General features: G+C 46.8%; 1 protein-coding gene and 1 long non-coding RNA gene across 3 annotated transcripts; one reads left to right on the top strand and one right to left on the bottom strand.

Annotated features, from left to right (window-relative positions):
• Positions 1 to 1547: 1547 nt before the first annotated feature.
• Positions 1548 to 9018, bottom strand: AHSG (alpha 2-HS glycoprotein). Of its 2 annotated transcripts, none has more exons than XM_059163197.1 (7): positions 8713 to 9018; positions 6447 to 6557; positions 5980 to 6064; positions 5474 to 5637; positions 4082 to 4183; positions 2843 to 2926; positions 1548 to 2243 (listed from the first exon to the last, which is right to left on the bottom strand). In XM_059163197.1, exons 1-7 carry the CDS (start codon positions 8923 to 8925, stop codon positions 1929 to 1931), a joined length of 1074 nt encoding a protein of 357 aa, XP_059019180.1. In that variant the 5' UTR covers positions 8926 to 9018; the 3' UTR covers positions 1548 to 1928. The 2 variants fall into 2 exon arrangements, with proteins under 2 accessions (XP_059019180.1, XP_059019181.1); XM_059163198.1 differs by having other exon boundaries at positions 1548 to 2228; positions 8713 to 9014.
• A 5022-nt stretch (positions 9019 to 14040) lies between these two features.
• Positions 14041 to 25318, top strand: LOC131824761 (uncharacterized). Its single transcript, XR_009350975.1, has 3 exons — positions 14041 to 14265; positions 24642 to 24793; positions 25240 to 25318. It is a non-coding gene; the product is annotated as an uncharacterized LOC131824761 (long non-coding RNA).
• Positions 25319 to 25432: the final 114 nt, after the last annotated feature.

The raw sequence follows: 25432 nt of genomic DNA on the forward strand, positions 1-25432 counted from the left end.
GCAGGCCTTGCTGAGAGATGGAGATGGGTGTGAGATGATATCTTTTGAACCCCTAGATCCAGCTGTGCCTTAGATAGGACTCATCCATTTGACTTCCCAGTACCCAAAGCAGTAACATTCCCTTTTTACTTATGTTGGGTTGAGTATCTACCACCTGCCCTCGAAAACACTCAGACTGATACTCCATGTGTTCATGGAAACACCTGTATGTATGTAGCAAAGGTGGAAAGGGTCTCTTTCAGTACTAGGTGAAAGTTGCCTTTTCAGGATCCTCTTTTGAGCTTCCTTAAGGAAGGACAAGAGTTGCTCAAACCCTCCTGTTCCCAGCTCTCAACTAAATGATCTCTCCCAGCATCCTGCCCCATCATCTCCTCTTGCTTCTTCCGTCTCTTCCCATCTTTTGCCCTAAATATGCTTAAAAATCCTCTTTCTGGAAAAGGAAATCTTCCCTGGACCCAGTTTTCCTTTTAGATTACATCCTATCTCTCCTACTCCTCACCATCAAACTGCTTGAAAGAGGAGAATGCATGAGCCCCTCCATTTCCTCATTACCCATTACCATTTAACCCCCTGCAAGTAGCTTTTATACTCATGCTCCCAGCGAAACTGCATCTGCCATAACCTCCAAACCTGTCAACTAACCTGTGGATTTTTCCTCTTTCTCTTTGCCCCTTCTGCAGCATTTAGGCCACCCGACCATGCCTTTCTTGTCTTCCCTGGCTTCTGAGATGCCTAGTGGTTTTCCTACCTTCCTGGCCATTCCTTCTGGTTACTGGAATATTGGCAAAATCTCTAGGAGACAGTAATAAGGTATCAACACTTGATCTGGTCTCCTGGGTTCAAGTGAACCCACTCAACTGGTTGTTAGTCCCACCTCTTTAAAATTCTGTCTGAAAGGGCCTATACTTTAGATTACTCAGAACAACTTAATGCTAGGAGGCAAGGAAATGAAACTGTCTGGACATCATTCTATCCTAGGAACTGTTTATTCCTTCATGCTATCTGAGCACTTGGATAGTACATACAAATGTCCACTGGATTTACCTATCCAAGTATCCCTCCTCTGTTCATAGTAGAAAACCAGAGCTTTGAGGTGTTAAAATGGATTGGCTAGAAAGACCAATCCTCTATCATGAGAGGAAGTGTATACAATACAATCAACAGTTATTTTAAACAGAAGTAATGAAGAGATATCATTAAAGTGAAGCTCTTGTGTTAATTACCAAGCCCCATGCCCCTTTACCTGGATGTTGGGGAAAACCAATGGTTGGTTTGTACAAAGATCAGGCACTGTGTCATCCTTTAGCAGTATTTTCTGACTCTCATGAAATGAAAAGAATGATTTTCTCATAAAGAAATGGGCTCATTCCATGGCTTGTGAGAAGATCCTGGTCTCATTTTTTCCTGTGCATAACAATATAAGCTGATTTTTGTTCCATTTTATTTCTATTTTCACTTAGATTTTGCTTAGGGATATTTGTGATATGGTTATTTTGAAGGTAGATCACATGTGAGCTTGGAGAGAAGAAGCAACAATCATAACCACATTTCAGCTTAGAACCTTCTTTATTAAGGAAGGTCCTTCAGTCACTTTTATTAACCAGAATATATGATGTTGGCAAGAGCACCTTTCAAAGTCCCATTCCAGGTGTTTTTGTGGGGTCAAAGAAGGCAGAGAGCACAATGGTGGTGACTTAGCATCTAAACAATGACCATCAAGTTGCCAACCTTGTACCTTCTGGGAGACCTAACATTGCCTCTCTGCTTCTATCCCTGAAAAATGAAAAGTTGGGACTGAAGACTTGATATTAGTCTGGACCTGTATAGCACCTGCTTTGATAGTAAACAACCCCCCCCCCCCTACCCAGACTTGGACAAAATGGCGGCTATCTGTTCCTGGGCCAAACCTTCTCATCTCTGACCTACATCTAGACCTTGAAGTATCTGATTCTCCCTGGGCAAGGATGGACCAACGGACCAGCAGCAACAGCAACGTTGGGCTGCACCACCTTGGGCGCTTTCCCCACATGGAATGCTTCTCCTGAGGCGGACTCCACGGAAGCCACACCAGCGAAGGCATGCCGCAGGTCGTAGTGTGCCCGGTGCCCTGGCAGGGGTGCCTCAGGAAGTGCCACCACCACGGGTCCCACCAGCAGGGGGTCTGCTGGCAGGTTGGCCGGGGAAGGCGCAGGCACCGCTGGATCTGCCACTGCATCGCCTGGTTGGGGCTGTGGGGGCAAAGGCTGGAGAGAGGATCACGTCCAACTTAGCTACCTTTCTCCTCACCAGCAAGGCCACACAAGCTTCTGGGTGGAATCCCAGCCAATTCTCTCCCAGTAATAATTTCTACTAGCAAGAAATCTGGCAAAAAAGAAAGAACTACCTGGGTGCAAAGGATTGTCATCAGAGGCAGGACTGCCCTGTGGTAGCCCCTTTCTCACCAGCTGTCATGGGATCGGTGGACTTACACATATATCCCACAAGAAAAAGCACCCCGCCTTACAGCTTCTACTATAGCCACAGGGGGGCTCGTGGGCAGATCTGGCCACCTGAGCAACTCAGAATCCCACCCCCTCACCCCACCCCCGCCCCTGCTCATAGAAAGATGGACTTGTCAGCCTCGCACGAGCATTGGCTCTGTCCAGCAGCCACTAGTTCGAGGGAGGGGAAGGCATGGCGGAAGTAACCTTTCATTTGTTGATGATCCCATATGCCCAGAGCTATTTAGGCTATCGGTCTCAGAAGGACAGGGCATTGTGCCCTGTCCTTACGAACACTGCGTCCATGTTAAAGGATTACTGTGTTCTGAGGATGGGGGCAAATATAATCACTATGTTCTTACCTGGGTTTGGAACACGGTGCAGGTCACAGCCACATCTTCCCCACCAACCTTCTCCGTGAGTGTTGCCTTACAGAACCCATATTGCTGCCCACAGAAAGAGAAGAGTTATCTGAACTGGTTTAAAGAGTGGATTTTCTCCCCCAGTTTCACTGATACTCCACGTCCAAGGGGAAAAACTTCAATTCTTATTTCCTTAAAAAAATTTTCTCCTAAAGTTTCTAGTTTCTGCTTATAGAAGATATACAATATGTAATTCTAAATAGAAGGCAGAAATTACAGGTATGCTTTGAGACTGTAAGAGATTACCCATAAGAGGTGCCTGGGTAGTGCAATTGGGTAAGAGGCCGACTCCTGGTTTTGGCTCAGGTTGTGATCTCAGAGTCATGGGATCGAGCCCCTCATCGGGCTCCAAGCTGAGTGCAGAGTCTGCTTGAGATTCTCTCCCTTTCCTTCCCCCTGCCCTTCCTGTTCATGCTCTCTCCCTCTCTCTAAAAATAAATAAATAAATCTTTTAAAAAAAGAGACAGATTGAAAAAATAAATTAATTAATTTAAAAAGATTGTCATTCATCCCAGAAATTGTGGTGACCCAGGAAAACTTGTTAACATGTATTTTTTTATTTTTAAACATATTACAAATTATTTAAAAATTGGGATCATTGTGACTATATCATTTCATACCCTGTGTTTTTCACTCACCATAATATGATAACATTTTCTTATATCACTCATTATTCTTTCAAAACATAATTTTTAGGGTCTGTATGATTTTCTGTTTATTAATATACTATATTTTAGTTCAAAGACCTCTCTTTTGGGTCATTTTGAATTCATGATAAATCACCTCATTAGATATATTTCTGTCGAACATCTCTGATTATCTCTTTAGAGTAGATTCCTAGAAGTAGACATTATGGTATCAAGGATTTCAAAGATTTCATCTTAGAAGTGTGTCTAGAAAATCTACAACACACTCCTGGCAACCATGTATGACTTGGCCTAATTAGGAAATAGCCTCTGTCTTTCTCCAAACTCCAAGGGTCTCCAGTGGAGAGATGACTTGGTGACAGCTCTTACGTGCGGAGGTGACACCACAGAGGAAGGTCTGGCATAACCCAGCCCCACGGGGAGTGGTATTTTTCACTGTTCTCTCTCCTCTGAAGCCCCAGGATACTAACTTGCTGTAAGGGCACTCTGTTCTATGGCCAGTTTTGCCGTCCCCACGGCCTGGCCTACTCACCTTCTCTGCTAGCAGGTTGCACTTGGCTGGATCCGTGACGTCTTTAGCAGCACAGTCCGTGGCAGCCACGGCAAACTCCACATATGTAGACTGTGGAAGAGGCTTAGGAGGATAAAGAAAAATTCTAATGATGCAACATGACTTCATCTGGAAAGGCAGGGAAGGAGAGGCTGGAGGGGAGGAGCAAAGGCACTGGGGTTGCTCACTCTGGGGGGCCCCATTCTCTTAGAACACACCAAGTGGCCAGGAAACATGGTGCCAGTGGCCACCACAGATCAGTCATTGGGGATCTGTGTTCTGAAGTGCTTGTATACAGAAGGGAAGGAGGTAAAGGTATCACTGCCCATCATTCAGGACAGAGACGAGTTTCGAGAGCGCCCACTTTAACTGACCTGAGTGGGAACCCAGGGCCCTCCCTCCCCTGAACTTCCCACTTTTTAAAAAATTTTAAAATTTTTCATCTATTTAACATACAGTGTAATATTAATTTCAGGTGTACAATCTAGTGATTCATGGCCTTCCCTCTTGGGGCTGCTGCAGTTTGAGTCCCAAGGTTCAGGTTACTCCAAGATGGCGGCAGGCAAGTGAAGAGATTAATACCTCTCCCCTCTATCCTATCACAGACAGCGGGATCCAACAAAAAGTCTAAAGAAAAGTAGAGAAGAAGCTTGTGCTTTCCTTCCTTGTAGTATCCGAATGCTTACAATAAAATATCTGTTATTTGGCGACGTCTGGGGTGGGGGTTTCTGAGAATCACACATTCTGGTTCATCAGAATCATCACTTACACCTGGAATGCATTTCCAAGCATGCCGCCGCTAGTATCCAGGAGACGCGTTCTCTTAAATACCAAAATTCTGTTGCAATCAATGTGCTAAATAATCCACTCTACAACTGGATTTTTGGCCCAGTGATTCAAAAGGCACTTTCGGATCCTGCCACCACATGCCCATCTGTGTAAGCAGGCTCACGCCTTCGTAATTACCAATTTTGAAAGTGCTCACGGTCAGTGGTGATGCGGGACAACCTCGTGCTAACCTGTGAGTTCACAGCCCGTGCTTCTGGATAATGCCGGAACTCCCACGTGCGGCACGGCAAGCCCCGATGGTATCTAGAGTTGGGGACCCCGGGACAGGCAACGACTGGCTGTTTTATGTTAGGGTGGCTCCGCATGGGTGAGGTGCTGAGGGGTCTTTCTGGATCCTTGGGACACTCGGTGTCCTCATACCGCTCATACCCCTAAGGACCCTATCTTTCCTTTTTCTCCCACCACCCGCCCTGCCTTCCTGTCGCTGCCCCTGCACCTGCTTTGTCCCCCACAGCTGTCCTACCACCTACATTCCTGCAGTGCCACCAAACTGCCCAAAGGTCTGTCCAGGGGTCTCAGTCTTACCACAAATTGAGCCCGGGAGATTTCCACAAGCTGAAAATAGGAGCCATTACTCTGAGCGTTGAAGGCAGTCAGCGCGACGTCCACGGCGTGCACTACCTTGGTGTCGTTAAGCGGGGCCAGCAAGGGGCAGTCTGGACACAGCTTGTGCACGTCCTCGGCGGAGTCTGCGCACCGGGAAGAAACGAGGGTGGGCTGTAATTCTTCGAGGCCTTCACCCTGGCCTTGCTTATTTTGAAAGGCCTAGGACATGCCCCAGGTGGCTTCAGTTGCTTTCTCTGCTCCGGTCCTGCTGACATTTCTGCAGGACCCCCTCTCATCAAGGGGACTTTCACCTCCAAGGAGGACAGCTCCTTAAAAAAACCGTTTTACAGTTGCAAGTCCCAGGAAATTGGGCTTCTTTTCCTCACCAACAAAGCGGCTAAAACCGCTTACACTGAAAAACAATTCAGGTCCCTTCCTCGCTCTCTCTGCAAGGTAAAAGTAAGAATCATAATAATCATCTCTACCTGGACTGGAATCACATTTTGCAAACAACACGGAAAACTGGCCATCCTGTTTCAGCACCCGTAAATCGCAGTCCCCTTCCACGGCCTGGAGAAATAAACCCACAGTGAGGGCTGGGGTGGGTCGGGGGGGACAAGGGGGACTGGCCTTTCATTTATCATGAGGAGTCCGGGGGTGGGGGGTAGGGTGGTCCCTCAGGCATATTGTCAGAGATGAGCCTCATGAAATCACCTTCACCCGAGTGGTATTGAAACGTGATGCTCTCTGGTTTCAGAAAGGGCACTAAGAAAGTTGAACTGTTGTAAAAATCTGCCACAGGGAAGGCAGCATCCAATGGCAGTTTTAGCAACTGCACACCAGCTAGCCATGAAGGGAGTCTGGCAAGCTGGGTGAAATGGGCCTGTGCTTTGCTGAACCAGCAGGGAACCAGATCGGCACCACCTGCGGTCACCCGAGGAGGGGCACTCACGTGCTCCGTCAGCTGCCTCACGGTGCAGTTGGCCAGAGGGGTGGGGTCCAGGACGTGGCAGGTGGTTTCCAGCGTGTCTATTTCAAGCTCAAACACCTCTCCCATTGGCCGCTGTGGAGACACAGAATGAAGCAGTGAGCAGCCTATTCCTCGGATGCCGCAGAGTGGGCCAAAGTGTGAGACCTTGGGCTTGAAGTTAGCCCTGTTGGAGAGGTGAGGGGAAAGTCATTCCTGTTAGTGGGCACCTCCCCCAGCTCTGCCCTGGCCCATGGGCGATGGCCAGGGCTTTTCTCATCTTCTCCTGTTTGCTGGGCAAGCTTTTCGATGGTTGTTTGCAAGGAAGAAAGGGCCATGGTCTTGGGCAGGTCATCACTCTGAGCTCTATTTGGAAGCTAAAAATGAGTGTTGATACTCACTTAATTTTTAAGATTTCACCCTTCAAGTAGTCCTTTGCAAAAATCAGCTTTGGATTTTTTTTTTTTCATTCAAGTGCCAAAGTAGGGTGCCATAGGATAATATCTTAGTGTCTCTTCTTCCACCTTCTTCTACTTCTTTCTGCCTTCCTTCTCATCATCTACTTTCCCTCCTTCCCCATTTTCTTTTCCTTCCTAAGGGAAAAGTTGTCTTTGGCTTTTTGTCTTTGGGTAGATGCCTGGATGCAAAGTTGCTGCTCTCTACTGCCCCCTGCTGGGGAGGAGGAGGCAGAGCGAGCCTCCTTCAGAGATGGAGCTGAAACTGAAGTCACTAGTTGGTAAATCCTTGGAGGTGTTTTTGCAGGTTCATCTGTTTCTGTATCTTTTCTCCAAAGCCTGGAAAATTCAGAAGGTACAAGTATGCTTTTTTTTTTTCCTCCCTTTTAGTTCAGCTCTGCTTGTCCTTCATTTAGGTTCTGCCTGCGTCACTAGTACCTGAACCTCCTCTCCGGGAGGAAGCTGTTTTATGATGTCTGCACATAACTGCCCAAGTTAAACCCTGAAAACACACACGGCTGCAGTGACTAGGAGCCAGGTACTCCTGGGATTCTCAAGAAATGTACCTTTCAAGTTCTGTCGTGAGTGAAAATGGTAATGTCCGTTCATGACTCTCCCTCGAATATGCACGCTGTGTGCCCCTCCCCCACTGAATTAATAGGTGTTTCCTCCAAATCCCCCTGCCCTACAGTATGGTTACAGCACTTTTAAAATCCATCCTGATTTCACATATTTTTTCCCATTGTGAGATCAGATGTTAGTCTAGACATCCCGATGTTTACCTGATTCTCCCTTCTGGATTATAAATTTCTTGTGGGTGCTATGTCTTTCTCTCTTTTATATTAGGTTGAACCATTAAAATGGCTATATTTGACTGCCTTGAATACACAAAAATAGTAATTTCAGATGGTTCCGCTTAATATTTCTCATGGCACCTGCCACAGTTCTTACCCATGGAAGGCTTGTAACCAATGTTTGCTGAAAGAATTACCCCTCATGGAATATAAAATTGAATCTCAAAACAGGCAGAAGACATCCACCTTTTCTTCACTGCTCCGGATCTCTCAACTGACCTCCAAGGCATATTTTCCAGCTCAATCTTTATCATCATTGGCTTCAGACTGCAGTGGTTACTTGTGTAGTGTGTGAAGAGGTAAACCCCATTCCTGCTGACATTTCTTTCTGGGATGAAGGTCTCTTTCTTTGGGAGGTAACTTGTGTAGAGGAAGAAACATGGATCTAGAATCAAATCCCAAACCTATACCTCCAAATTATAGATCTAGAACAACAACAAAATACCCTAGTATGTCAGAGGCTCGGTTTCTTCTCATGTCAGACAAGGATGGTGCATACAATACAGACTGGGGGATGGGAGGGGTCCAGGAGATGGTGTGTGTGGAGTGGCCTGGCACGGAGTAGTTGATCGTCAAATGTTAGTTCCATTCCCTCTCAGTCTTCATCCAGAGAAAGAGAAGCAAAGAAAGAGAAGTGAGTTCCTGTCAGCTAGAACCCTGTATCTTGTGCATACGGTTTTTCTATCAAGACATGCTTTCTACCTGTGATGTTCAAAATATCATTTGAAGCCTTTTCTTGTCTCACCCATCTCCTCACCCTTGTCTAGCACCGTCCTGAGACCCATAACTGCAGCCCAGAAGGCCTCCTCTCTGTTCCCCCTCCCCCTTGCTCCCTCCCTCACTCCTGGGAAGAAACCAGAGAGTTTGCCCCTCTGTGGGCTCCTCGTGCTGGGAGATGGGACCTTGGAGGCACCCGGCAGAGCTCCACACATGGTGACTTACCCGAAGCCACACTCTGACTTTGTCAATCTGGTTCAAGATGTGCTTATAGCCTCGAAGCACGTGTTTGTTGATATAGTCCACAGCTGCCAGGGCTGCTTGCTCTGTTTCTGGGTCATCACAGTTGGGTTCTCTGTAAGCCAGAGCTGTCCCAACGGGGACAGAGCGGCAACCCCAGAGTTGAGCAAGGCAAAGGAGCAGGGTGAGGGTCCTCATGGCTGTTCTGGAGGGGCCCTAACAGCTGGCCAGATGGCTTGAAGCTCCAGGAACCAACCTAGGTGCTCTGCTCCAAAAAGTAGGCCGGGGGAGCACTGAGGGCTTTATTTATCTGTCGGAGCCTGCTAGAGAAGTTGCATAAGGACGTGGGATGATTTCTGTTCTGGTTCCAAGTAAACCCCTGCAAACATCAGCTCTGGAAAAGCAAACAAGTTAGGACATCACCGGTCCCCCAGAAATTTGCCAAAGTCAATGCTGCTGGGGGCAGGCGGAAGGGGAGTGGTTGTGGAGATGCTCCAAAGTCTTGGAACATGGAGGGGATGAGATGTGCACCAAGGCGAGGAGGGGCACAGCCAGCCCTGAGGGAGTGCCCCCTTCTGGGAGCAGAGCATGCCATGGGGTCTGAAAGGGGAAAGTGGGGATAGGTAGCAATTTGATAAATCCTCTAATGTCAGAATGATCTTCTCCTAGAGGGAAAACAAGGCCCGCAGATGTAGCAAAGATACAGATGGTCTAGAGCAAGCAGGAAGAGCTCTGGGAGATGCTAAGATCTTGGGTAAGAGCCTTGGAGAAAAGAAGGAAAGAAGAGAGAGATTTCTGCCTGAAGTGTGGAACAGGGGTGAGAGGAGGAGTTCCCCGCGGCAGGGCTGGGTGGGCTGCTCTGCTCCCTCGGACCGCACAGAGGCGCACTGACCTGGGTCTCCTGCATGGCTGGGTGTGGTCAGTGCCCCCCACCAGTGCAGCAGAGGGGGGCCCTGGTCCAACAGCCACTCCCTTGGCAAAGCTCTGGGCTCGAATCCTTCACTGCAGGCTGAGATGCTCTGGAAGACCGTAAGAACCCAGAACATTCTGCAATGCCCTCTGCAGCTGTAGCAGAATTAAAGTGAGTTTTTATGGCCAGAGCACAGGGCCAGAGTGTTGGTTCAGGCACTGCTTGTAAGTGGCCCTTGACCATCCAAGGTGTGGCCTACAGGAGGGTGGGCAGGAGAGTGAGAGTCTTGGGAAAAAATCACGGAAGGACCTGGCTTGGTTTAGCCTGGAGCAAAGAAGCCCTCATGTGAAGACCCACATGTTCCTCAAATGTTTAGAGGCCACCATTGAGCATGGATGGTTTTGTTCTGTTCTCTGATATTGAGAATAATGTTTCACCTTGAAAAAAAAAAGAGGGAAGCTTTCTGCAAGGAAGCATGATCCTATTGATCTGCTGGGGGCTGAAAGGTAAGCAAGGGGGAAGTATGTTTGGTTGCCATCCAGGCCCATCTAGGTTGGCCCCTTATGCTTCTTCTGCCCCCTGGGGTTAGAAGGAAGCCTGAGTGGTGAGGGGGAGACTTATGCAAATAACACTTTAATGTATTTAGTAGGGCACAGAGAGTCATCTGTCTTTGCCTGTGCGATTGGGGTCTGCCCCGGCCTCTTTCGCCAGGTAACCATTGACACTGGTGCCCAGGTACATCCACCCAACAGCCCCCCCCCCACCAACTGCAAGCTATTGTCCTGCTTGCCCCCATCTTGTCCATAGCAAGACATCCGTCCTGTATCCTCTGATCGGGAGTCGCTTTATCTCAGCCCTGGGACCCTTTCTAGAAAAAAGAACTTTTGTCAGCTAAGTACTACCCTCTTTTTTAACCTTGGGAAAATTTAGCTCTTGTGCCCATCCCATGCATGGGAGCTTCACAAAGCTGTACTCAAGCCCATCTGCCCCGACACTGCAGTCATGCCCATCCTCCCCCTGCTCTGGTGCCATCCCGCCACACAGGAGACCTCTCCCCGCAATGTGATGTTTCCCCATGCTACCCTTATACCCCCCTCTGCCCCCCACCTCTGAAGCAAGGTTCAGGTCTCCTCTGCGTTGGGACTCCCACTCAGGTCTGGGGTGGTTCCACAGTCCCCCCCAACCTGAGGGTAGGGAGAGGGGAGAAAAAAGTTTCCTTTGATCATTCTTTCTTTGGGTATCTTTGTTCTTAGATCTTCCATGGGTGACAATTTCTAAAGCGCGAGTTTTTGTTTTGTTTCACTGATGCTAGAAAAACAAAGCCTGTAGTAAAGAGTAATAGGTAGCTCCCCTGTCACCCTAACAGATATAAACAGCCCTCATCCACAATCTCATCATCTAGAGGTCAACAGTGTCCAGGTTTCTTTTTCTTTCCTTCTTTTTTAACAGTGTCACTGGTCTATCATATAGTCTTTTTTTTTTCATCTTGTCCTTTTTTTTAATGCAAAGAATTATTTTATATATAATTTAGATCGGATGGCACATACAACTTTGTCTTCTTTTTTTTCACTTAACACTGTAACTTGAATATATTCCCACATCATTAAACAGACTTAGAAAATGTGATGACTGCCTATGATTCTTTCATGTGGGTCATAACATATGTAACCACTTGCTTATTGCTGAGCATTTAGTTTGTTATCAGCTGATCATTATCATGTACCGGCTGCAATGAACTTTTGCATTTAGGCATCTTTGGTTAGCTAGTTCTTTTTGCAAGGTGGATTCTTACTAGTGGAATCATCGATTCAAATAAATTTGGATATTTTTAAAGCTGTCAGTTTTTCTGGCCAGATCACTAGCTGTGATTGGAAAGACTGTGCTGATTTATGTCTCTACCATTCAGCTGGTTTAAGTCACATTGGGTATTGCCTCTTTGCCTCTGCTACTGTTTCCATGCTGACTTTTGTGGGAATCAGATGTGGGAAAATAATCAGAACTCTTTTTAAATGTATTTTATGAGTATCTTTGGTTATATGTCAACTATTCCACATGTCTAATACTTAGGAACTGAAATGCCTGTAGAGTCAAGCTGAATAAAATGTTCCCTTAATTTCTTTTTCAGTTTCCTTAGATAAAAATGTTGCCATTTAGTTACTGACAATGAAAAAGAACAGAGATGATATTTTGGTGTGTTTTCCAAGGCACTTGCAGCAAAAGGTGTCCAAAGGAAGCTGTGGGTACTTGCTGTGCCTGATGGCACCAATTTCAAACGTGGGAAGATTTTCACAAGCTGAATGCATGCACTTACGATTGATCTTGGCTGGTTTCATCCACCTGGCTCCAACTTCTTTGCATGTCAGCAGGAGATAGGCATTTACTCCATTTTCTGCTCGTTGGTCTCATTATTTTAATTACCTTTCTGTGCATTTATCTGCGAGACCCACATCACTGCACTAAAACAATGATCTTTCTGTTGACACTGTAACTGAGTGTATTGAAGATATCAGAGGTTTGTTCAAGCTGGTTGAGGAGACCAGACCCAAGGGCCTGAGGGCCAGAAGAGGGTCAACAACCAGCAGGACATGTCCAGCAGGGTGCTGGACGCCCAGCAGGGTGCTGGGCAGAGCTTGCTGGCTGGAGCCCCGTGTGGCTGGTGGCGGGGTTTTCAAGATGGTGGCTGAGGATGGTACCGGTTCTCTGAAGTAGGAAGTAGGGCTCTCCCCTAGGGCAGCGATGCATGTGAACTCTTCCGAGGCTAACTCTGTGTTTATAATTACCAATCAGAAGAGAAGACAAGAAGGATTGTGGCAAGGTGGGGTCAGAGTTGCTGGGGCGTTTGTGTTGGGGGTCCTTCAGGCAGACACAGGTAAAGCTAGGGGGTAGGGTAGAGGTAGAAGGAGCTACAATAAATACCAAGTCAAACTTTGAGAATGGAGGTGAAAGCTAGAAACCCAGTCTTTGACAAAACAGAACATGGTAAGTGGACGTCAGCAGAAGCCAGAGGGACGATTGGTTTTCACAGGGAGGAAGTTATAGTGGTTGGTGCTTTAATCGCTGGGATGAATTTCTGGCTCTGCCCTTTTTGGTACAAAAAGGGCCTAGGCCCTGAGAGGCCAAGCATTAATTTCTGATAAGCCTGGTGTTTCTTCATTTATATGGGCATTGAACAAATGTTTATCGAACACCCACTACCTGTGATGCCAGGTGCCTGGACGCAGTGACAAGAAGACACCATCTGCCCTAAAGGAGCTCACCTGGATTTTTGTGGCCCAGCAACGTCTGATCAGCCAAGAACTATAAATTATTATACAAAATTATCGTAACATTTGTCTTGTGGAGATAGACTGGAATTTATTTCTGCAATGTAAAACGTCGGTCAATGGAATGCAAATTACCCCTGCCCAAGGACCCATCAGGTTTTTTATGAAGGTAACTTAGCACCAGTTGCCCTGGGAGATATTTTGGAAAAGCCCTTTGTAGTCGGCGCCAACACATCAAAATTGGGAGATGTGGGCCCGACTACAGCATGGCAAAAATTAGTAAATCACAGTGACCAGCGGTGATTAATTATTCCCTTTCTTTGGGTGGAGAGGGGGTTCTACAAGTTCTCCTCCAATCCTGCACTCATAACCATGACCAGGCTCTGCAGATCAAAACCCCAAAAAGAAACTGCATTTGAGTGAATCAGTGGAGGGAACAGTAGGGCCTGGACTAGGGTGGGGCAAAGGAGATGGTGAAGGGGTACAATTTAAGGAGGTGCTCATCCTCAGGTTTGCATCTCCTTAAATCTTATGCTCTAGGCCTCTCCTGTGTCACACTTTAGACCCAGTCCCAGTTTGGAGGAAGAATTCCTACTATTCTTACTATTACCATGGCCTTGACACCCATGCAAACATCCTGAACAAAACACAGGGTTAACCACTGTAGAGTTAAAGAAAGGATAGAGAGATTGGGCTTTCTGAGGGTGGTATAGCTCTTCCTCAAGAAAATGTCATCATCCTTGCTAATGTTAGCAACTCTTTACTCTGTGGAAAGCATTGTGCTTTAATCATCATAACTCCTTGGGAGCTCTCATCTTTCCTCCTTTATAGGAAGACACAGGGACTCAGAGAGGTTCTGCAACTTGACCACATCACACAGCAATGAAGCCTGGATTTAGCCCAATCATTTTTTTCTCTATTAACCCCAAATGAAAAGAATAAATGATCCAAAGAGAGCTGAGAAAGTTGACTGCTGTGCATTGCCTATAAGTGAGCAAATCCTTATTCTTAATAGAAGACACAGCTGTGTGCCATAGTTGAAGAAAGGTGGGGGAAAAAATAGAAAAATGTACTGAGTTTGGTTAACAATGAAAAGAATAAATAAATTAGCTTACTCCCATAATTTCAGTCAGTGGAAAATATCTGGAAATCAATTTAGCGGAAGAGACTTTGACCTATTGACTGAAGTGATGACTCAGCTGGTGTTGAAATTATCTTGACTTCAGATTTAGAAGGTAAATAGAAGGTAAGTTATTACATTATTTCTGGTTAAATGTTTTCCAAGGGAATGGAAGTCAATGCAGAAAATTGTATCCATCTGTTCTGCTGGTTTCTGTCATCAACTTTTGATATCTTCAAAACAAGGTGAGTGGTATTTTCAGATGAGAAGGAAGATGAGAGGTGAAATGGTCATCTTCTAATGGGCCCTGTGATGGGCTTTGTGGGGCTCTTGGACATAGAGTTGCTCAGAAGAGATGTCTTACCATTGGAGGGTCCAGTGGTTATAGTGAGGCCACTGAAGTCAAGTAACTCATCCCACCTTAGAAAATCGAGGCACTTCTTTATCTATCATGTAGATTACTGGGTTTGGAACGGGTCCCTTCGACAGTGAGTGAGTATTTTAGATTCTGTAGATCCATTTATTGCCTGGGATTCATTATTCTCTGGAAATGCATACATTAACTTCAAAGGGATTTCTTGGACATTTACATTGTATGAGGCGCTCAGGAGGCACAGATGAGAGATATAGTCCTTGTCTTCAGATGGTCACCAGTGGGTCTGGCTCTATAGCACGATGTTGGTTATGATGAACACACAAGAGAAGTGTAAGCTGTTCCTGCCCTCAGCCTGCATTAAATCCCGAGGAACACAATCCCTGAGATGGAACAGCAGTGTCTATGTCATTTTTACTCTCGTATCCCCGGCACCTGCCTCCTGCCCAGCACAGATTAGGCCCCCATGACCATGAGCAAGAGGCACTAGGGCAGCTTCCCGCTCAGCTCAGAGGCACCCACCATTCTCTCTTTGAGGACGTTTAGATACAGGAATCTCTCCACCCTGCCGGTACTCCATTCTATTGCAAAATTGCTCCAGTTCTCAGGAAAACTTTCCTTCATATTGAGTCAACATCTGTCTACTTGTAACCTCACCAATGGGCCCAGATTCTCCCATCAGGATATACATGGACTAAGTCAACTCTCTGGTCTATATGGTGGGCTTTAGGGATTTAGAGACACCCATGTTTTATCCCACTACCCTTCTCTGACCTCCATTATTTCTTTCTGCACATCCTTCTCAGGTGACTTTGTTTTGAGACCACCTCATCATCTAATTGAATAGGAAAGTCTGGCAGCAGTGGTTAAAAACAGGGTGAATGATCCTGTGATTGGGAGTCCAATGAACTTCACAGAGCTCTGAGGGGGAGCGGACTTGGGAATGCACCTGTGTGCACAGATGAAAGACAATTCAGCAATTAGTAGGCAAGGAGAGAGGCCACTTGCCACTCATAGGACTGGAGAATTTCTCCTGGTTTCCAGGGACTTATCTGGACTCTCAGAAAGAGTTACCATGAGACCAAGAAACAGAGAGGCCATTCATCTCCACAGATTGCCTTGATCAGACTTCTTGAAAGTTGAGGGGGGAAAATGTGTGAGGTTAGTGGAAGACCTCTAAGAGGGGAACAAGTTTCCATTCATCGTGAATCTGACAGAGCTCTCAGCTGGTGACATGTCTTCAGTGCTTGCTCTCCGATCTCTAAAAGTCCTGTGATGATACAGAACGTCATTGCTTCTGGTGTTCCTGTTAGGACATTAGGAGGCCATGACTTGAAATAGAGAAGGTGCCAGGGCCAGGGCAGATAATGGGGGCAACTTTCCCTTTCTGTGCCGGGATTGTGCAACAGGCAGCCAAAGCATTCGGCCCGTTAAGTAACAGTTGAGCCTCCAGGACTCCAATTCTAATGGAGGCTGAGGCAGTGTGAAGATGCAGACTAGCAGGAAGGTAAGGCTCAGTAAGATGGAGGGGGCCGGATTGGGGGTGGAAGAGGACAGGGACGCGGGAAAGAGAAGACGTGGGAGCAGCTCAGCTTGATTAGGAGCCCTGCCGTTGGAGTCAGGACCAACCCCAGTGCCAGGATTCACTAACTATGTGACCTTACGGGAGATTTCATCTCGCTAAGCCTTAGCTTCTTCATCTGTGAAACACGGGCAGTGAAACCTGGCTAGCAGAGATGTGCTAAGGATTTACTGAGAACATTCACAGATTCTCAGCCTATGGTAGTCCACGATGAACTCTCAATAAATGGGAGCTCTTAATAACCCCAATAGCACACGAGGACTAAACGCAAAAAAGTGGTACCATGGGGAAGAGAGACGGTCTTTGCCTTCAGTTAGCCTATAGACAGACAACACAGCCCAGTGGGTAAGAGTAAGCACACCTTATCATTATCATCTTGGGCAAATTGCTTAACCTCTCTGAGTTGGCTTACTCATCTATAAAAGGCATAATAATAGCAGCACATACTTCAAGTGATTAAGAGCATTAAATGAGATAGTACACTTCACATTCCTGCATCAGCTGAGTATCTATATTACCACTTAGAGTAAAAGGACAGGTGGGTGCACCCGGGTGGCTGTCAGTTAAGTAAGTGTCTGCCTTCGGTTCCAGGATCGAGCCCCAAGTGGGGCTCCCTGCTCAGTGGAGAGTCTGCTTCTCCCTCTACCTCTGACCCTCCTTTCCTTGTGCTCTCACTCTCTCTCAAATGAATCTTAACAAAGGTTTTAAAAATATTAAAACAAAAACAAAAACAAAAACGGGGCACCTGGGTGACTCAGTCGCTTAAGCAGCCACCTTCGGCTCAGGTTATGATCCTAGGGTCCTGGGGTCGGGCCTCTCACTGGGCTCCCTGCTCGGCAGAGAGCCTGCTTCTCCCTCTCCTTCTGCCTGCCTCTCTGCCTACTTGAACTCTCTCTCTTTCTGCCAAATAAATAAATAAAATCTTTGAAAAAAATCTTAAAAAAAAAAAAAAGGGAATAAAACAGGTATAAGAGTGTGACCGCATTTTTGCACAAGCATCCTGGCAGGGAGAATCATGTGTTGGCAACTTCTGGCAATGGAGGCAACAGAAAGAGAAAGGGAGAGGTAGCGGTATTGTGGAAAATAACCAATGGATTCTTCCTCATTCCTGGTGCTAGTGGCCAACCTGGCAAGACCTAAGGACAAGTGGGCATAGGGCAGCGTGGCTGGGGGGCTCAGGGAACAGCACTCTTAGCTAAGAGCCAGGCATGTTGGTGCTGGGGTGCCTAACTGGGTTCAGGAAGGCTGGCAGCTCAGGAGGCTCCCTAAGAGGAGATTTGAATAGGCATTTAAGGGATCACGTTTGTCCCCTGGATCTCACAAGTTCCCCTGGGGTGTCCCAGTCATCAGCCAGCCAACTAGCAGGGCGAGTATCCTGCTCAGTGATGTGTGACTCACACTTCAAAGGGCCCTGCCCTTGGTATAATGCCATCCTGAAAAGTTTTAGTAAGTTTTGAACAAGGGGACCTGTGCCTTCATTTCATGTTGAGCCATGAAATCACGTAGCCAGGCCTGTGAACGATAAGTGGGACGTAAGGGGAACCCAGTGCTATCAGCATTCACGGGAGAAGGGGAGGCTCATTCCCAGCTGAGGGTGGGCAGGGGAGAAGGAAGAACAAGTCACGGATGAGGACACATTTTGAGTCTGACCCTGAAGGATGGACAGGTTTTCAACAGGTAGAAACGAGAGTATGGTTGTCTGATTGGAAGCAGTATATTGACCAAGTCGGGAGGTAGAGACGGAAGGACTGTGTTTAGGGAATGGCCGGACCCCTTGTAAACCCAAGTTCCTGTCCCTGAGGGGCAGTGCCATGCTTAGCTGGCCTTTCAGGGGCCAGTCCTTTCCCCCAAGGTCTTCCTTCGTCTTTCCTCCAAATGCCATTCTGCTAGATGGCTGCCCAACTAGTCAATGAAATCTAGCCATGTTATTCATAAGAACCAGAAGCGAGGGAGGGGCAGGGATGGGGAGAGGCAGAGATAACAAATAATCAAATAGAAATTCTTAGTTGAAAAAAAAAAAGATATTCTTAATTGAAAAGTAGGACTATTGGAAAAAAATAATAAAAATATTGAAACACGGAAAATAGTAGATCAAATACACACCCAGAGAAAACCCCACCTGGAATCCCCATTGTCTGACTCTCTCTGTCCTCTCTCTTTTATAACGCAAATTCTGTGCAGACATTTGCCTAGCAGATGGAGGTGGAATTCGGACCAGGGTGCTTGTCTTGCCCTCTTCCCACTACTGCACATGGCCACGGCCCCCATTTCCTTCCATAGCACTAGGTTGCCCCAGCCAGAAGTCTGGAGTAGTCCAGGGAACAATGCAGGTGTCGGCATTTATGCAGCTGGCGACACGAATAAGGGACAACGCGAAGGCAGATGATTTTCTTTTAATCATCTGTCTCTTCCTCAACCTTATTGTCTTAAAATTGTCATTTCAGATTTTATTCCTGTTAACACACAGATCATGAATGACATGCCAATTTACATTTTGCTGTATTCCAGTGTGATTTGCATGTGGACTAAAGTTTGCCACTGGATCAACATGTTTGATTTTTCTTTTACTGAATGATTGACTGACTGATATTTTTTTTCTTTTCCAATACAAACGTGTCATGGTTTCTAAAAGTTAGAGCTTCCTTTCTTAAATTCAATGGGACCAAGTTCCATAGATAGCTGGTAGGTTCTGTGTGGCCCCAGAGCCTCAGCCCATCCCACGCTGTGCTGCCGCACATCTGAAGACGGGTGAGCCAGACACCAGGACACCATCTGCAGAAGGGGCCTTCCGGGCGGAGCCCACCTCCCTGGAACAGAGCCAGGACTGAAAGGCCTGCCTGGTACTGAAGCCTCCTCCCTGGTCAAAGGGAACAACAAAATATTGTCTGTCACTGGCCCTGCTTTGAACTCATTATCTGAGCCCTATTATGAGGAGGAACTGAAGAGGGGCTGTCCCCAGAAGACCTCAGGAAGTTCAAGCATTTCTGTTTTGATGCCTGTTGACAGCCTGTAACACAGAAGAGCAAAGAGAGCTCCCTGCCCTGTCTGCCCAGAACTCACTGGGGGTCCTGGATGCTCCAGGAACAGAGCTCAGGCAGAAGAGGGTGGTGCCTAGCAGTCAGGGCGCCCAGACCAGGGGCCAGCAGGGCCTGGGGACAGGCGGAGGTATGGGGCGGTGGGGTAGGAGGTGGCGTGCAGAGGAGCCTGGGGACAGTCAGAGGTGCCCTGCAGAAGAGCATTGCTGTCACACAGCCTGTGTCATTGGATCACTGTTAGAAAACAATGTCTACTCACTCCAAATCACTAACAGTATGTTTTGAGAAGCGAACAGAAAATAGGACATTTAACGAAAGACATGTGGGAGTATCACATTGGAAAAGGAATAGGAAATGGTTACTCAGGACAGTTTAAACCAACAGAGAGGGGGTGGCAGCATTATCTCTTTGTATAAAATCCAAGACTAACAGTTCAAGGTTGATTTACTTTCTGATGTAATAAAATGTAGGTCGAAAGTCAGTTTGTTATTCATATGTCTTCTGTCCATGAGTGCGAAGACAGGAGTCAGGGAGTTTACTGGCTGGAGAACCTGAGACGGTGGGCTTGCGCCCGTGGGGGGCATAGCCATGAACTCCATCAGCACTCCCCTCCCTTTCCTATGCCTGACTGCTCTTTCCTCTGTAGCACATTAAATGCGATGTGAGTGTCACATCGGACACTCAGCTGCCTTCCCTGTCCTCCCAGTCAGGGCACCCTGAACCCCACAGCTGAGTAGCAATGTAACACTGCCGTGCCCCGAGAGCCTGCATCCCACCTCCACTCTGCCCCACTGACGGTGTCTCCAACACCCTGGGACCCGGTTCCCCACTGGGGTGCTGAAAACAGCCTTAACCACCCATGGAGGAGTTTTTGTGCCCTGACAGGCAGTGGCAGGGTCTAGCTCTGAGCCACGCAAAGGAGAGGCACGCGATACCATTTTCAAAGAAGGCGTGTGAAGGAGAGAGTAGGTGACCAAGGCCACGGTCCAGGAGCAGACTCAGCATGTCATTAGGAACGGTCCTTCCCAGAACCAGAACCTTCTTCAGCAAACACTGGCCTAAGGATGGCCCAAGGTGCCTCCTTGTGTGCCCATGGCCTCGTGGACTGGCACACAACGCTCGTCCCAAGCTCTGTGTTGGCAGGGCGTCTGAGCTGAGGGGTCAGTGGGCAGGTTGCGGAGGGAACGAGCCTGCACCCCCACACTGGACTGGCCGGGCTTCTCCTCCAGGGGCGGGCCCGAGCCATCCCTGCGCCTCCAGGCCTCCAAAGGTCGTCATGCATATAGCGGCTGCTTAATAACTGTAATGAATCAGTACTGTTTTCCTCTCCTGTTTCCTTTGGACACAGTCTGCAATTGGTCCTCCTTGGTTTTATACCAAATGAAATCTGTGCTCTCTTCCACAGTCCAGCTCTCTCTACCTTAGATGTAATTTTGCTCACTCCTTCTCTCCACCAGACACCACTGGGTTTGTCTCAGGCTTGATGAGAGCACACAGAGCCCCTGCCTGGGTCATCCGGGGCGGGACGAGTGAGCTAAAACGACCAGAGAACTCAGGGGAAACCTGGCAGCCAGTCTGTCCAAAATTCGGGGCGGGGCTCCGTAGTCCTTCGCTGTACCACGGCCCCAACCCCTCCACGGTAGACGGCGCCCTCCAGTGGAAATAAGGAGACCTTGCGGGTGCTGGGCTTCCCCTCGGGAGGGTTTTTGTAACCTCTGTCCCCAAGCTCGGGCTGTCACGGGGTCTCTGGGACCAGCCAGCCGGCAGGTGCTTGCACAATACCACTGTTCACAGAAACGGCTAATGTATTTTATTATGTAAAATTATAACCTTTAATGCGTGCCTTAAGCAGATGCCTGGCTCAAGACTCAAAAAACAAATAACCATACGCAACAAAGAACAGACAAACAAGAGAATAAAACAAGTCAAAGTGGGAGAACTGCACCAACATACAATCAGGAAAAATAATTTCAAAGATGTTTTCAGAGAACTTTAAGCTTAGCACCATGTAAGAGGTCTATATTCCTGGCATAAATGGATAAATTTTTTCATTAAAATAAATGGAAAACTAGGAAATGAAAGACAATGAAGTTCACAATTTAATCATACAGTCAGTATATGCAATAATTCCTTTTTCTTCAACGTACTAAACCAGGTGAATGTATAGCTTTTTCCAAAGAAAGTCACGTTCTCCCTGTCCCCTGTATAATCATCCAAAGTGGAATGTTGTTTTCAAGGCATGTCAATCTTTGAACAGGCCTGGGAGTGGCACTTGGGCACTGGCCTGCCTGGGCACACTCACCCTGTATTAGCTGCCCTGGGCCCTGTTTCTCTGGGCCTCCATGCACGTGTCTCATGGCATCCTCCTCCAGCGAGCATTCTCAGGACTCAGCCAGGCTCTAACCCCTCCCGTCCCTCGGCTGTCCCTCTCTGCAGGCCCACGACATAAATGACATGAACTCCATGGGTTTCTGGGCAAGTTGCCCCTTCAGTGACAGACCCTCCTGGTTTGCCTGCGACTAAGGGGTCTCTGGGATGGGGGACTTACGGTTCCCAAAACTCAAACAAGTCCCAGGCAAATAGGGAGGAGTTGGTCCCACCAGCACCCCCCACACCGCATGCTGATGGGAGTCACACCATGCACTGTGAGTCTTCCTGTCACAGCTGTGGGAGCAAAGGCCCATAAAATCTGAGGCCTCCTGATGTGTACATGTTGCAGGTGGGCTCTGGAGACAGCTGCTTTTATTTCTTGTAAGGCTCTGTGGTTCCTTCCTTTTTCCACCTTTCACTACTTAGCCTATGTCTCTCCTAGTACGTTCCTCTTTCTGTGCCTGGAGTGGACTGAGAATGTAGTGCCAGTTTCCATTGGTTCTCTGCAGAAACTCTTCAGCAGATGCACCTGTTTTCCAAAGCAAGTGTGTGTGTGTATGTGTGTGTCTGGTGGGGGGTTGTCACAAAGTCAGAAATCCACAAACGTGCAGGTCAAGGTGTGTTTCATAGTGTTTGACAGTGGGGATAGACAACCTGTTAGTGTTTCAAAAAGACGATGCTTTACCAGAAATGCAAATCGCTTCAAAAATAGTTGAGTCACATTTATTATAGAATAGCAATAATAACTCTTACCTCAAGCTGTTACAACAAATTACCATGACTGACACTTTAAACAACGAACATTCATTTCTCACAGTTTTAGAGGTTGGGAAGACCAAGATCAAGGTGCTGGAGGTCCCGTGGCTGGTGAGGGCTCGGTTCCTGATTCGAGGATGGCAGTCTTCCCATTGTGAACTCACATGGTGGATGGATCATTTCTCTCAGTCCTCTTCTTATCTGGACACTGATCCCATTCATGAGATCTCCACCTTCATGACCTGAGGACCTCTCTGGGGTCCTCTAAATACACCTCTGATACCATCATACTAGGGATTAGCTCTTCAACCAATGAAGTTTTGGAGGGGGGCACACTCAGTCCATAGCAATGACTAATATTTAAAGAGTATTTGTGGGGCCTCTGGGTGGCTCAGTCAGTTATTTCAGCTGAGGTCATGATCTCAGGGTCTCGATATCAAGCCCCGCATTGGGCTCCAATCTGATCATGGAGCCTGCTTAAAATTCTCTCTCCCCCTCCCCCTTGCTTACCCCCTCACTCTCTCAAAAAAAAAAAAAAAAAAAGAAAAAAATAGAGAGTGCTTGCTATACATCAGGTACTGTGGTAGGTTTCAAGTACATCATGTTGTTTAATGGTCAGAATATGAGATAGGGGAGGAGATGGAAGCTCAGAGAGGTTAAGATATTTATTCAGGGTCACAGAGCTGTTAATTGGCAGAACCAGGATTTGCATCCAGACAGCCTCACCACACGCTCAACACATGGACTCAGAACTGCAGACTTGGGGGCATCTGGGTGTCTCGTTCAGTTAAGCATCTGCCTTCAGCTCAGGTCATGATCCTGGGGTCTTGGGATTGAGCCCCACCTCAGGTTCCCAGATCAGTGGGGTGTCTGTTTCTCCCTCTCCTTCTGCCACTCCACCTGCTTGTGTTTTCTATCTGTCTCAAATTAATAAATAAAATCTTAAAAAAAAAAAAAAAAAGAACCTCAGATGTGGGGCTAGGCACGGTCTTATTTGAGCTAACTGCTGAGAAACCTGCAGATTCACAGACTGCTTTCTGGGTAACGGTGAGGCATATCAGTCAGGGTGTCTTCCTGGACCTGTGTCCAGATCACTTAGGAGGCTCTCAGGTTCTATAGTGAGAGTTAAAGAAAGGATATCTGTGTACTCTAGGAATTACCCAGAGTTTGGCCAGATCATCTGAAATTCCATGGTCATTCTGGATTCATATACTGCCCCAAAAATTCCAGGGACAACATACCCATGGCTACTAGCCCATAGCTACTTCTCAGCTTGGCCAGTTCCTCTTGAAAGTGAGCCACAGCAAAAAGCTTGAAACCTCAGAATCACCCGAAGGTTTGTGCTTCAAAGGCCACCGAAGAAATGAAAAACTCAGTGTGGTATTCTGTGACAGTTTGGGTTTGTATCCCCTTTCATCAAATTCTCTGCATACTAGAGCAGACTGCTTGGGTTCAAATGCTGGTCCCACCACCTGTAGGCTGTGACATGAAACAATTTCCTCAGCCTCACACTGAGGGTAACAGCTTCTCTTCCATATAAATGAGTTCATCCATATAAAGTACTGGAACAGAACCTGGCCTCAATAAATATATTTTACTCAGAAAGAGGGCAACTTTTCACAGTTCCTCACTTGACAACTCTGTAATACGTAGAAGCTTCTGGTTGAAAAGAACATACATATGATGGCTACAATCTCCCATGCCCAAGAACCCTCTCTGCAATGTTCCCAGATAGATGTTTATCTTTAGTCTACTTGGTAGGGAGCTAGCTGTCCCAAGGACCAGCACTCCAATTGTGGATGGCACGAAGTTCTGGGAAAACAGGTGTGCCATAGTGCAAAAAGCTTGGGCTCTGGATCCTGGTTTTAAGATCTTCCCATCATTTCCCACCACCACTATTCTGCCCCAATGGTTTATAATGAGAAGAATCTATGGAATTTTGATACAAATCTTTCCATGCTACTGTGTGCTTCAGATAAAGCTTAAAGTGAACTGAAGCGTCAAATGATAAAAGAGTATTTTTTTAACTTCTCAAATCATGGCTATCTGGAACATGGATTAACTGGAGTGACAAAGCCCCCTTAACATTATTATTATAGCAAAAACACTATCTCTATGGGATTGTTCTAGCCAAGACTAGTAACACTAGCTCTTAGGATGTGACTGACTCTTGGATAAGTCTTAGAGAGGGACAAGCAAGGGCAGGTAATGATCAACAGTTCTCTTGGGCTATGAAATGGACAGGAAATTATTTCTAAGAAATGTTCAAGTAGGTAACTCAGTACATAGTGAACATCAAATATACAAGTCCACTAAATATGTATGTACAAAATAGATTTCCAGCATTTCAAATAAGCCTTTTAATTTTGTTCTTTCCTTCGTAGTTGTACTCACATCCAAATAGTATCTAACTAGGTTAAAAGTGTGCTGCTGCTTTTCCTCTTAACTGTTCTAAATTGATGAAATTTTCTTTTTTCCCCCATTCCCCTCATTTTTGTAAATCAGCGCAAAATGCAATAAAACGGCAAATAGTAGCATTGGCTACCTGAACAGACGGAGATGGGAATGCTGCTGGAACTCCACAGATGGCAGGAAGGCAGCTGCACACACCCAGCAACAGAAATTGTTCAATACTATTGCACCGCTCACTAGCTAAGGTGAGAAGCCCGAAATTATACGAGGAATAGCGTGATGGGCCTGTAGAAGAGTGAAGGAGGTTCAAAAGTCAGATAGACTCCAGTCACATGCCTTCTGAATCAGGGGCCACTCAGGGAGCCAAAAGGATTCTGCAGGTCTACCCCACATTCATTTTCTAGAACCAGTGGTACCGCTAGTTCCTAACACAAATCAAAGGCTTTTTAATCATGAGGTCAACTGAGATTGTATATATGAAAAGTGCTTTCTGAACAGTAAAGTATCTGTGTTAGATTATTCCCAGATTAAATAAGAGGAAATGTACTTTCTCAGGGACAGTTAGATCTTTGTGTAATCTTGACTCGGTATCCCAATCTCTAATCAACTCAGTTCCTTCAAATTCCTTTCCAGAAGATATCCTGTGTGCTTACTTGGGCATGGGGATTGGACCATTACCACCCTTTTGCAGACTCGTGTGTCCATCTTGCCTGATGGGAGGACAACCCAACTAGCCACAGGAAGCCAGGGGGACGCTGGGCAGATCATGGGAAAGTGACCAGATGGGAGATGGAAGGACAACAAGGTAGCTAAACCAACAAGAAACGAGTCAAGAAGAAAAGAGCAACAAAATGTATTTAAAAACAGACTTCTCCAGTTGTCAT

This window comes from Mustela lutreola, chromosome 2, assembly GCF_030435805.1.
Source record: "Mustela lutreola isolate mMusLut2 chromosome 2, mMusLut2.pri, whole genome shotgun sequence".
Taxonomy (NCBI): Eukaryota; Metazoa; Chordata; class Mammalia; order Carnivora; family Mustelidae; genus Mustela; species Mustela lutreola.

What these genes read in the sequence shown, in the direction of transcription:
- AHSG (XM_059163197.1), bottom strand. Translation starts at nt 8,925, where the DNA reads ATGAGGACCCTCACCCTGCTCCTTTGCCTTGCTCAACTCTGGGGTTGC. An exon ending in AAAATGTGATTCCAGTCCAG is followed by an intron (nt 5,638 to 5,979) that starts GTAGAGATGATT and finishes CCCGGTGCGCAG; the next exon opens with ACTCCGCCGAGGACGTGCAC. An exon ending in GCAACCTGCTAGCAGAGAAG is followed by an intron (nt 2,927 to 4,081) that starts GTGAGTAGGCCA and finishes TTCTGTGGGCAG; the next exon opens with CAATATGGGTTCTGTAAGGC.